This window comes from Salvia splendens, chromosome 14, assembly GCF_004379255.2.
Source record: "Salvia splendens isolate huo1 chromosome 14, SspV2, whole genome shotgun sequence".
NCBI classification, from domain to species: Eukaryota; Viridiplantae; Streptophyta; class Magnoliopsida; order Lamiales; family Lamiaceae; genus Salvia; species Salvia splendens.
In genome coordinates, this window is record NC_056045.1 from 30,536,317 (window position 1) to 30,548,881 (window position 12,565).

General features: G+C 31.7%; 1 protein-coding gene across 1 annotated transcript; it reads left to right on the forward strand.

Moving 5' to 3' along the window:
• Nucleotides 1-7,414: 7,414 nt before the first annotated feature.
• On the forward strand, nucleotides 7,415-10,557 carry LOC121764008 (GATA transcription factor 8-like). Its single transcript, XM_042160101.1, has 4 exons — nucleotides 7,415-7,664; nucleotides 8,317-8,359; nucleotides 8,712-8,973; nucleotides 9,471-10,557. The coding sequence occupies exons 3-4, from the start codon at nucleotides 8,716-8,718 to the stop codon at nucleotides 10,194-10,196; spliced, it is 984 nt and encodes a 327-aa protein (XP_042016035.1). The 5' UTR covers nucleotides 7,415-7,664; nucleotides 8,317-8,359; nucleotides 8,712-8,715; the 3' UTR covers nucleotides 10,197-10,557.
• The last annotated feature ends 2,008 nt before the right edge of the window (nucleotides 10,558-12,565 follow it).

Consider the following 12,565-nt stretch of genomic DNA (forward strand, 5'->3'; position numbering starts at 1 on the left):
TTCTAAAAAAACTAACCTAAAAATAAAGCATTTAATGAATAGGTGGGGTGGTGTTCCCTTGAATGTCACATGGCTCTTGTGCAATAAGTTTGTTCAACATTTTTGGAATTAAGAAGACACAATTATGATTATATTTAGGAAAGTAAAGAAAGCCCTAATATTCATAGGGTAGTATTTTCAAATTCGGATTGATCATTAAAAAAATGTGTTTTATATAAATATGAGCGGCGGATGAAAAATGAAGCCAACTCCAACTTTAAAAGGCTGAGTTGAGCTATTACACTATAAGGTCGGCAACAACTTTAAATGACTGAATTTAGTAGAATTCCTCCGGCTTTCATGGGTCAGCGATAGAAGCAGTTAACCTCTTGACTCGCCTAAAACTGTTATTGAATATATCGGACATAATATATACATTTCTCAACAAGATAAACATGTATCCATCATAGCATTAGCAAATCATACACTAGTAGAGCTATGATTGGGACAATGCTAATGAGTTATTACATTAATATCAAGATGTGTTAGTATATAAACATATAGTACTACAAATGTTCAACAGAAAATCGAATCAATATAGTATATAGTTCCAAATTGAGTGTAATCACACACTCACACACACACACACACGATTTAGGGTCCCACAAGAGACTGCCATGTCATACATTATGCGCACACACCTATTATCCTTCTGTAAGAATAATTCTTTCGTTTATTCCATAACGACAAATTATGTATCAGAAGATAACATTATTCTAGAATAAAATATATTTATTCGTTTCGCCATATTGCCATGATTTGGGTTTTGTTACTGTTCTTGAATAGTTTTGAAATAAACTCAGTATCTAATATTGAAAAAGAAGTCTATAAATTATAGATACTTTAGAAAATCAGTTTCTAGTTCCAATTTTTATTTAACACCAATTATTATTCAAATAAAACTAATGAAAACCACGTACCCTTGTTGCGTGCTGATAAATAAAAGATTGAACATAATTATATTACAGCTGAATAATTCATGGTTACACATACAATTATACATCTCTTGTAATAATGCATTTTGTCAATTATAATTGTATATGTTTTTCTTATAATGCATTTTGTACATTGTAATAATACACGTATTTTTTTAAACCGTAAATTATACAAATATATATATATATATATATAGAGGGTTGCGTTAGTGTGCTATAGATCTTTATATCAGCAATAGCATATCTTGCTAAACTTTACATCATGTGAAAAAACTATTCGGTCTTATCTCATTATCTATAATTAAAGTAGGAGTACTATATATCCTTTTATGAAAAATAGTCATATCTTTTATTTAGCCTGTTCACCGAATTAATTTCTATTAATTAATAATAAAATTATTTTTCTGATGATAATGTATCCTTTTTCATTAAATAATACTGTCTTTTTTTTATCACTTTTGTTTCATCAAATTTTATTAAAAATTCGTATGGTATACTATCAATACTACAGATGATGAACAAATGAAATATTTCATAGAGTAAAGGCCAAAATTGGTCCTGAACATATAGCCATTTTACGATTTTGGTCCTAAACATTATCTTTTGGATTTTTTGGTCCTGCACATATGGACATTTGATCATTTTGGTCCTCCGTCAATATTTCCGTTAAAAACTAACGGTCAACATTATCTTTTGGATTTTTTGGTCCTGCACATATGGACATTTGATCATTTTGGTCCTGCACATATGGAATTTTGATCATTTTGGTCCTCCGTCAACATTTTCGTTAAAAACTAACGGTCAACGGCCGATTTTTGACTAAAACAATGGGTTGGGTCGGGTCGTGTTTGGGTCGGGTTTGGGTTACACGTTAAGAAAAAAATAATATTTTTTTAAAATCTAAGCATAATATTTTCGTTAAAATCTAAGGATAATATTCTTAAAAAATTAATTAATATTTTTTAATTAATAAAATTAAAGTATAGTATTTTTTAATTAATTTTTTCATGAATTTGAAGAAAATATTATGCTTAGATTTTATTAAAAATAATTTTTTAATTATTTAATTTTATTATATAGATTTAATATTAATATACTTTAATTTTATTATTTTGATTAAAAAATGATTATTTTAATTTGGTAATTTTTATTTTATTGTGTAATATCATGTTTAAATCGTATAATAACATCATGTTTTAGTCGTTATAATATTTTTAATCAATAAAATAACTAAAAATTAAAGTTTTATAATTTTTTAATTAATAAAAAATAATTATTTTTTTCTTAACGTGTAACCCAAACCCGACTCAAACACGACCCGACCCAACCCATTGTTTTAGCCAAAAATCGGCCGTTGACCGTTAGTTTTTAACGAAAATGTTGACGAAGGACCAAAATGATCAAAATTCCATATGTGCAGGACCAAAATGATCAAATATCCATATGTGCAGGACCAAAAAATCCAAAAGATAATGTTGACCGTTAGTTTTTAACGAAAATGTTGACGGGGGACCAAAATGATCAAATTTCCATATGTGCAGGACCAAAATGATCAAATGTCCATATGTGCAGGACCAAAAAATCCAAAAGATAATGTTTAGGACCAAAATCGTAAAATGACTATATGTTCAGGACCAATTTTGGCCTTTACTCTATTTCATAATAGAATAGCTGCATCCATCTCAACTCCACTGTATTCAATTTACTACAATTATTTGGATCACAATTTGATACAAATATAATTCCAACCGAATATAAATCATTTAAAAAGAAAAAAAAATGTAAAATCTTAAATCCAAATACATTCTCAAATCCTCAAATCCACCGAATAAAGTCCAAAAGTTTGCTGAATCCCAAAACTTCATACTTTCAAAATCCTAGAGTTCTGATCTGAAAAGACAAAAGTGTAAAATTATTAATTTTATTTAAAAAAACCAAGAGAATATATGAAGCTCGGATCCCTAGATACTGTCAGGTGAGAGATGTCTGCCAAGCTGGAAACAGCCAGCTAATTCCGCCGCGTGGGCTCCACACAAACCGTCACCTCTTTGCCACATGTCTGATCCTACGAATCGGATTCGACCATCCAGCCACGTGCTACGGGGCCCACTCCCTCCGCCGCATATGTGCTTCCCCCGTATTCCACGCAACACTCCTTTTTGAATTGTTTTTTTTGCATAGTGTAAATAAATTTGTGATTTTACGATTTTGTTCTTAATTTGCAACAATAGCACAAGTTTAATAATTTGATTGAATCAGTTAGGGAAATGTACTGTAAATAGAATAAGATGATTGAATTATTTAGAATAAGGATCGTAGAATTGTGACGATATGTGATAGACATATAAATTATGTGGGTACTCAATTACTACGATCATCATGAAGATTCTTATTGTAGTATAAGTCTTGTGTGATAATATTAATCAAATGTGTTAATAACATATGTATATATGTATGCATGAATAATTATGGTGGAACGCTCAAGATAACAAAGAGATCGTACTATAAAATAAAATTTAACTGACTTAATGTCTTGACTCCATAAAAAATATTAGTGGAATTCGAATTTAAGATATTTGACCTCGTAGTCATTTATTTTATCATTATCTTATTTGAATTAAATGGACTTGGAGAATTTTAGCTGGTATATTGTACGGTCTACATCCTTTACCACTTGTAATTTTTGAAAATTTGCTATTCATCAAATTAGGTTGAATATCAATAAGTGAAAAATAAATTTGATATGTTCAAGAATATTAGTGTAGATCCTCATGTTGAGAACATGCTTAAGCATGTTTACTCTAATCCCATTTAAATATTTGAAAACTATCGAATATATATAGTGTGTCCGTTGATTTGAGATCTAGAATATCGTTTCATAATGGAATGAACTTATCGACCTTTAAATATATTAGGCAATTGAAAAAAATTACTGATATTTAGAGTTAAAGAAAATAGTATTATGCTTACAATCAAGGGTCACCTTCTCACATATCGTATCTATTTATTATTTCATAGTAATACTAGTAAACTTTATACGATATTTTAAAATATGATGAATAATAGTATTGATCATTTTTTTAAAGTCCCAAATTTTATACCTCACTAAAAAAATGACTACGACATTATTTAATGCAATTAAAGATATTAATTTTTATTTATAAATATACCACCAACACTTCAAAAGGTGTCACATTTTTTATGTCCCAACTAAAATTAAGAATGCAAATAAAAGTGTCATGAAAAAGCAAAAGATTAAGATAATTTATCCTTAATTTAAGAAACTTTCTTTTGTGTCCTAAACTTTGATTATGTTTTTATTTAATCAAATAAACACGTGAATTGTATAACAATGGTTAAAGAAAAAAAAACTCCGGGCCATACCGCAAAATTAGTTCAAATGTATGCATATATGATATACTTTTAATTTAATTGTATATTTAAGCAGATGTGAAGTCAATTTTATAGCTTAGATTTCTTTGTTATTTGTTAAAGTGTATGCTCAGTTTCAACTAATGCCCTTCTAGTTGTTAATACCTACTACCAATAAAGAGGTTTAAAATCCTAGAGTAAATTAATTATTTGTTCAAATATAACTGATTTTAGCTCAACAAAAGTTGATTATGAAATAAAACTAATCCGAAATGTTCTAATCAATTAGCACAACTTTCATAGTGTTATTTTGCTTGATTAATCCAACTTTTATCGTACTGGAATAAGCATCAAAATTTATAAATTTGCAATTACAAAAGTATCTTTTAAAATGTTTCAGTTACAATATGAGAATTCTATGATTCAATTCATTAATTGTTCATAGCAAAGTTTTCTAAAACGTAAAGTAGCTACGCAACTCAATAAACTTCATTAAATACAATTAATATTTCATTAATCATAAGATGTTTTTCAATTCAACTTATACTCAGAGAGTCAGAGGTCATTCTCCAGCAATCAAGTTTAGAAAGGAAAAATAAAGTAAATTTGCCAAATGATATATTCTAATTTATGTGAGTAGATGTAATGTTGTAATCCGTAATAAGTATTGAAATGCATGCTTTATATATATGATAAGTAATAATTTCAAAAAATAGTACTACTACGTGTTAGTAAATTACTCAAATAATTAATTTCTCACAAATTTGACCAAAAATCCCATTTTTACATAAACAAACTAAAAATAATATTCTTTGATATAAGATTGAAAAAAGGAAAACGAAAGTATAAAACATATATTCATGGACGACAATGGAAAGCTTGTACTTTACGTATCGAAGCATGTACCTCAAAAACTATATTCTGCATGAAGTACGTCTTGTTATTTTTTCTTGGCAAATTGGTAAGAAAATCATAAAATTTGGTCCAATTCTGATTTTTTTTTTTAATTTTAAAAAATCTAGCAAAAATTTCAAAATTTCAATTTATTCTCAATTATCCTATAATGAGATTTTGTTATTAAAATTGTATTTGATATGACTGTTGAAAATTATAAATTGGCATCACAACCAAGAAATTAAATACTACTAGTATTTTTTATTTATAAAGAAAACAACATTATTTGGAAGAAAAATATAAATAATGTATATTATATGTAACGTAAGTGACCAGACTTTTTTAATATACAAATTCAAAGTATATTTTTATAGATGAAGCTCAATTTAATTTTTTTGAGCATATTTTCAATATTCAAATTCAAACTTCATAGCAGTAGGATCTTTTTATAGATGATGCTCAATTTATGATACAGAGCAAAAGTCGGAATATCAAAATAAAAAGACAAAAGATAAAATTGGTACACTAACTGATTGTACTAATTACAAATTTCCAACAAATAAAAGAGAATCTCTTATACAAATCCAATTAAAAAGTGTTAATTAGGATTAGTACATTTCAGAAATAATCGTCCCTAATAATTATTCTAGATTTGCCAAGTTTTTCCTTAATTTAGCATCCATAACGCAACACACAAATATGAATAATAATCAAATTATAATTTCCGAGTCCGATTTAATATTTACAAGGATCAAGACACATTATTCAAATAATAATTTTGCAAGATTGTAGTAGTACATAATTACCACAATTCAATAAATCATAAAACTTTAATTTTTACCTTAAAACCGTTAGTAAAGTAATTAAAAAAAGCAAAAAGCAGCGGAATATCACGTTATAACTCAAGGGAATCCAGCCAGCATTGAAAATTCATTAAAGTGTCAACAATATTATTACCATGCTTATCCCAATCCTACTCACACCCCACACACAAAATAAAGACTAACCAAAACCTAATTATTGAATACAATATTAATTACGAATCGAATTGAAAAACCCGAAAACTAAAATATAATACTATGAACTTTTACAAACCAAAGGTTCTAAATAAAATCGAATAAAGTCAATGTTTTGAATATAACCGAATCGAATCGGGATCACAATCATCCAAAAAACAATTAACCGAATGCGGCTAAAAAGCATAACCGGCCAAATTTATCCGAATGTTACTATTGATGCGAATCCCGTAAAATAAGCAGTAATGTCGTCAAACTTTAGAATAATCGAATCAAATCAAAGTCAACTGAGTCTCCGTTCCGATTCATCGAATCAAATCAAATTCAAAACGGTCTCTATTTCAAACCATCAATTATAATCAAATTGAATCAGTGCTTCCAAAAAACAATTAATGGAGTGCGGCTAAAAAACATAACCGACTAATTTTATCTGAATGTCACTGTAGATGCGAATCGCGTAAAATAAGCAGTATTGTAGTCAAACTTTAGAATAATTGAATCGAATCAAATCAGAGTCAATTGAGTCTCAATTTCAATTCCTCAAATCGAATCAAATTCAACCGATAGTCTATATTTCGAACCATCAAATATAATCGACTGAATAAGAATCTTCCAAAAAACATTTAATCGAGAGCAGCCAAAAAACATAACCGACCAAATTTATCCGAACTTTATTGTAGATACGAATCGCGTAAAATAAGCAGTACTGTCGTCAAACTTTAGAATAATCGAATCAAATCAAAGTCAACTGAGTCCCCGTTTCAATTCATCAAATCAAATTCAACCGAGAATCTCTATCTCAAACAATAAAAAATAATGAAATCATTTTTTACCAAATACATTACCATGCACTACTAAAAAAATTAAAAATATTTTTCTTGTGTTTGATAATTGATATGTACATTACCATTCAAAACACCTTATATAGAGTAGTATATACTCAAAACATACTCCTATTTGATTATTTGCAATTAGGAATCCAACTCTGCAAATATGAGACATATTCTAAAAATATACATACATACATACATGCATACGCGTATATATGTATTTTGGTGGGGTGGGGTGGGGTGGGGTATGTGAAGAAGACTTGCAAAGGAATGAAATGCGAGTGCAAAAGACAGCTTGCTCTGAAGCAAGAAGTTCACCTAACATTTTCCTTTTTTCTTTTAAGTCCTTTTCTCTCTCTACCTCTTCATAATCACTCACACCACTCCCCATTTCTCCTTTCATCACTTTCTTCATTCTCTCTCTCTCCTCAGTCTAGGAGTGAGAGAAGCTTCATATAAACACAGAGATAGAGTGATAGAAAGATAGATAGGTAGCTTCAGATAGATACATTTATACATTCATTTCCTCCATTTTTTGTTCTTGAATTCTCTCTCTTTCTTGGGAGCTGTGCCAACAGGTAGAAAAATTCTGACATTTCTGATTTTTTTTAAATTGCAATTTTTTAAGGATAAAGATTGGATTTTTAAGGCGGGAAAATTTGTGGGGGGTGGTTGAAATTTTTTTTAGTATGAATGAGGAAATGAGCATTGTAGAGAGATGATGGAGTGTGAGTTTATGCTTGCTTTGGTGAAAGAATTCGTGAATTTTCTGTTTTTTTTTCTGCCAATTTACTCTGTTTTTTGGATTAAAGATTGCTTTTTTAAAGCGGGAAATCAGGGGCTTGCTTTTTCCACTGTGTGTGTGTGTGTTTTGCAGTAGAAAATCTTGATTTTTATGTGAGTTTGAAGCTATAGGTTTGCATTCTTTTGTTTGTGGTCCAAATAAGGGAAATGGCTTTAGAAAATGGTGAAGTCTGATATTTTGGATTCTTTAGTAAGAAAAATATTCTGAATTTTCTGTTTGTTAGGTCTCTCAAATGTGAAAGTTTTTTGCTTTAAACCCTCATTTTAGTTTCTATTTTAAGCTACTAAATTTGAAGATTCTTGCCTTTTTTTTTCTTTCTTGTTTGAATTAAATAAGCCTCTGTAAATTCTTGATTTTCTTGCCAATTTCAGCTCATTATAATTACAGTTAGCTCACAATTTTTCCTTTCTTTTTTTTTTCTGCAGGAATTCTTTTTAAGAGGAGACTTGAATTTCCCAAGAAAACAAGGTTTGTTTGATTATAAGCTTCTTCATCTTGAAAAAAAACATTGATGGTAATTTATGAGTGTTGGTGCAGCCTCTGTTCACATTGATTTTCAAAATTTATTCCTTTTTAATTGAGATTTTCATTTTTTAGAAGATTTTCAGAATCTCAGTGAAAATTACATGTTACTGGAAAAAAAGAATGAGGAATTTTATGCTAAAATGCGCTTGAGCTGGCAAGAATCATTTAGCAAAGCAATGTCCCTTTTCTAGGTCATGTGCATGTTAGCATCAATTCTAGTTCAAAATTTTCCACATTTTTGCTCGTTTTCATTTCCAAGTATCTTAACTTTTTCTTATTTGTTTCCTTTTTTCAGGAAAATGGGACCAACTTTGGGGGATGAGATTGATTGTGCAAACTTCTTTGATCAAATTGATGACTTGATTGAGTTCCCCCCTGAAAATGAATGTGTTGGAGGTGCCGGTGCTGGTGCTGGCGCGGTTGGAGCGGGTGATTTGGTTAGCTCTGGTGATAAGAAGGATGTTCCGAGCATGTGGAGCGATGCATTGCCCGAGACGGACCTTTATTTTGCGAACAAAGGCGCTGCTTCCGACCTCTCTGCTGAGCTCTCTGTTCCGGTGAGCAAACGGCCTTTGTTTTTTGTTTGTTGGTTGCAAAAATTGATTGTTTTTGGTGGATTGTCGAAGTCTTTGGTGAGTTAGGAGTTGTTAGGTGTGACATCAGGCTCAAATTTGGAATTAATTTGGTGATGGGAATGTGGACTTTTGAGGTTGTTAATTTGTTGTGAATTTAGTTAGAGTTTGTCTTATTTGATGAATGGTATGTATCATATACGAATGCGAGATAGGGAAAGTTTCGAGTGATTTCGAATTCCATAAGGTGGGAGGAGAAGGGAACGAGAGATCGAGAAAAAAATCGAGTTTTTGTTGAATACTTCTTGCTTGATTTCTTAATAAATGCGTGGGTGTGTTGATTTGTGAGTCAAGTCGTGAAATAAAGTAGAGAAAGTGATATTTGGGAGATGAATCGCTTTAATTGAGACGTTCCAAAAAGGAAAACGAGTCGGATGAAATATATGGCTGATTCTGTTTTGTTATGTTTTTCTTTCTATCAGTATGAGGATATCCTGCAGCTGGAATGGCTCTCGAATTTCGTGGAGGATTCGTTCTCGGGCGGAGGGATGACTATACCGAAGGAGAACCCGAGCCCGACCATCCTGAAGGAGCCGTCGCATCACCAATTCGAAACCTTGAGCCCGGTTTCGGTTTTGGAGAGTAGCAGCAGTAGCAACAGCAACAGCAGTAGCAATTCGTTCTCGGGCGGGAATGCTATGCCGTTCCGTCCTACTCCTACCCAGCGTGGAGCCCAACGCGCTCGGAGCAAGCGCCCTCGCCCGGCGACATTCAACCCTAGGGTCGCCATCCAGCTCCTCTCCCCTCCCCCGGTCCCTGTTGAGGTGTCCCCGAAGTTCGTCCCGGCCGAGTACGAGAGCTTCGCCGAGTCGCCCCCCAAACCGGCCTTAGCCGAGCAGAAGAAGAAAAAGAAGATCAAGATAACCCCGCCCGCGAGCCTCGCCGATAACCCGGCGCCCGTCCGGAAATGCATGCACTGCGAGATCACAAAGACCCCTCAGTGGAGGGCTGGCCCCATGGGGCCGAAATCACTATGCAACGCGTGTGGGGTCCGCTACAAGTCCGGCCGCCTGTTCCCCGAGTACCGCCCGGCGGCTAGCCCTACCTTCGTCTCGTCCCTGCACTCGAACTCGCACAAGAAGGTTGTTGAGATGAGGACCAAGCTACCAACGACTTCAGAGGCCGAGGTGGAGATGAGCACGGCCTGAATCCGTTGCAAGAAAAGGTATACGGGGTTGCCTTGTATGTCTGAAATCTCGTATTTTATTTCATCAGTTCGATGCTACTCGTTTAGTTCGATGGTACTTGTTTAGACATTTTTATTTCGATTTCTTTGTTCGTTGGTTCGTTGTACAGTATGTGATCGGGGTGTCGGGCATAGCGTTGATGACGATAAGTTTAGCTAGTTGGAGAGGAGGAATGAGAGAGTCTAGATTGGGTTTAGACAAGAAAGGGAGATTTAGGACTAGATGTTGTTAGATTATTCGAATAGCTATGTCTGATTATCCCTTTCATGGGAAATTCTTTTTGCAGTTTGAAGGGATTTTTTAAAAATTGGTTTATGGTTTATGTTGTCTTGTTTTTTTTTCTATGAAATTTCAGTTGCCCTCTTTTTGATGTTTTTATCTTAACTTGATTTATGTATGCTTGAAATTATGGGAGATTATACATGAAAATTTGAATGTTTGATATCACATTGAATTTCATAAACGGTCTCTGGAAAAAATAGTGGTCTCTGAATTTAGGATAATCAATTTGCATAAAGCCATTTTCACTTTTTTGTCTTTTTAGGATGAAAATGGTTTCAATCCCTTTACGGATATTTTATACTTTATATATTAGTTAGGGTAATAGATTTTAATTATGTTTCTATTAGGGCCTAAAAATGAAATACAAATAGAAAACATAAACTTGTGATCATTGTCCCGTGGGCCTTTATACATTTATTTTGATTTTATTACTTTAGATTTTATTGTTGATGTCGTTAGGTCTATAAAATACTTAAAATCAAAGATCTATTTATTTATTTATTTTTTCTATAACTTCAAATAAATAAATAAAATAATAAATTGAGCTTTGATTACAATTTATGCAAATAATAAGGTCAACAACAACTTTTTCGGTATTAGAATTAAATGAATGATGTTTACTTGGGCTATTAATAAGTAGTCAACTAGAAACTATTTAAATTGCATTCAAACCCTTATAGTTAGGTGTGGGAATACGGATATTGGGTATTGGGTTTACCCGTACCCGATTCGATATCCGACGGGTATTGGATACCCAAAAATCCAATTTTATAGGATTGGGTATTGAAATTAAGATGAATCGGGTATTGGGTAACCCGAATGGGCATCGGGTATTACCCGAATATCCAATTTATCATTTAAAGCATTTTTTAAATTAGGTTTAGCCATTTTGAGGCTTCAAGAGTTGGGCTAATTTATTTACTAATTATTGGTTGCTTCTACAGTTTAATTAAATCAGTAACTTTTATTATATTACTTACATATTGCATAACCAAACCCTATAAATATAATTGTATACTTTAAAATAAAATTGACCCATTTTTTGTGAATTTTTATACTACAAAATAAATGCAACATTAAAGATACTAGTCAATTTACATATTTTATATGTATATTGATATATGAAATTTAAATTTTTTTTATTAGTTATTAACACATTTAAAGAGTCGGGTATTTGGGTACCCGATACGTCGGGATACCTGGGGGTATTGGAGTACCCGAAAATATATCGGGTCGGTTTTTGGGTAGACATTTTAGATGATTTCGGGTTTGGGTACCCGATTTTTTCGGGTCAGGTAGCCACGGATGTATTCCCACCCCTACTTATAGTGGAAAATTGAGTTTTCAAATATTGAGCTGAAGATTAATCAATGAGAATTTATTCAAGTTTGGCATGATACGCTCACTTAAAAGTAAATAAAGTCATTAATTTGCATGGAAATGGATAGTTACTAGTTAGGCAAAAAAATTGTACTCCTATTGACCTTTCCCAACCATTTCTATTTGCATATAGTTCACCTAAGCATATTTCAATACTACCACTTTACATGGTTCGGTTAGTCTAGTTTAGTTTTTGTTATTGTTTTTATTTTATCAATGTCACGAGAGGTAACATCGTTTGGCGTCTCGCCATTTTTTAATTGTTCGAGAAATGAGTGGTACTAATGTGAATTAAGTTAGAGTTGGATGATGATCAAGATTTAGTTATTTAGTTGCCCCTGAAAGTAATTCTAATCAAATTTATTCCTTCTTGTTGCATTTTGTCAAAATAGAAATGAAATAGCAAGTTTTTGTATTGATTGACATAGAATAAATGGACCTACTTTCATTTGGACAAATTGTTATATGGGCCGATTTGAGCCCACTGGGTCATATGATAAAATGAGTCATTCTTCTCTAACTCAAACTTTTAAATAAAAAACTTGCACTTATCACAGTTACATATTAATTTTATAATTAAATATGAAGTGAATGAGTTAATGGAATATTGATCAAATAGTAGCTTGTATGTGTATATTGTTGTAATTCTACATACATCAAAAAATTAT

Excerpts from the sequence above, each read along its gene's own strand:
- LOC121764008 (XM_042160101.1), top strand. The coding sequence starts at position 8,716 with ATGGGACCAACTTTGGGGGATGAGATTGATTGTGCAAACTTCTTTGAT. Across the intron at positions 8,974-9,470 it reads CTGCTGAGCTCTCTGTTCCG|TATGAGGATATCCTGCAGCT; the intron begins GTGAGCAAACGG and ends TCTTTCTATCAG.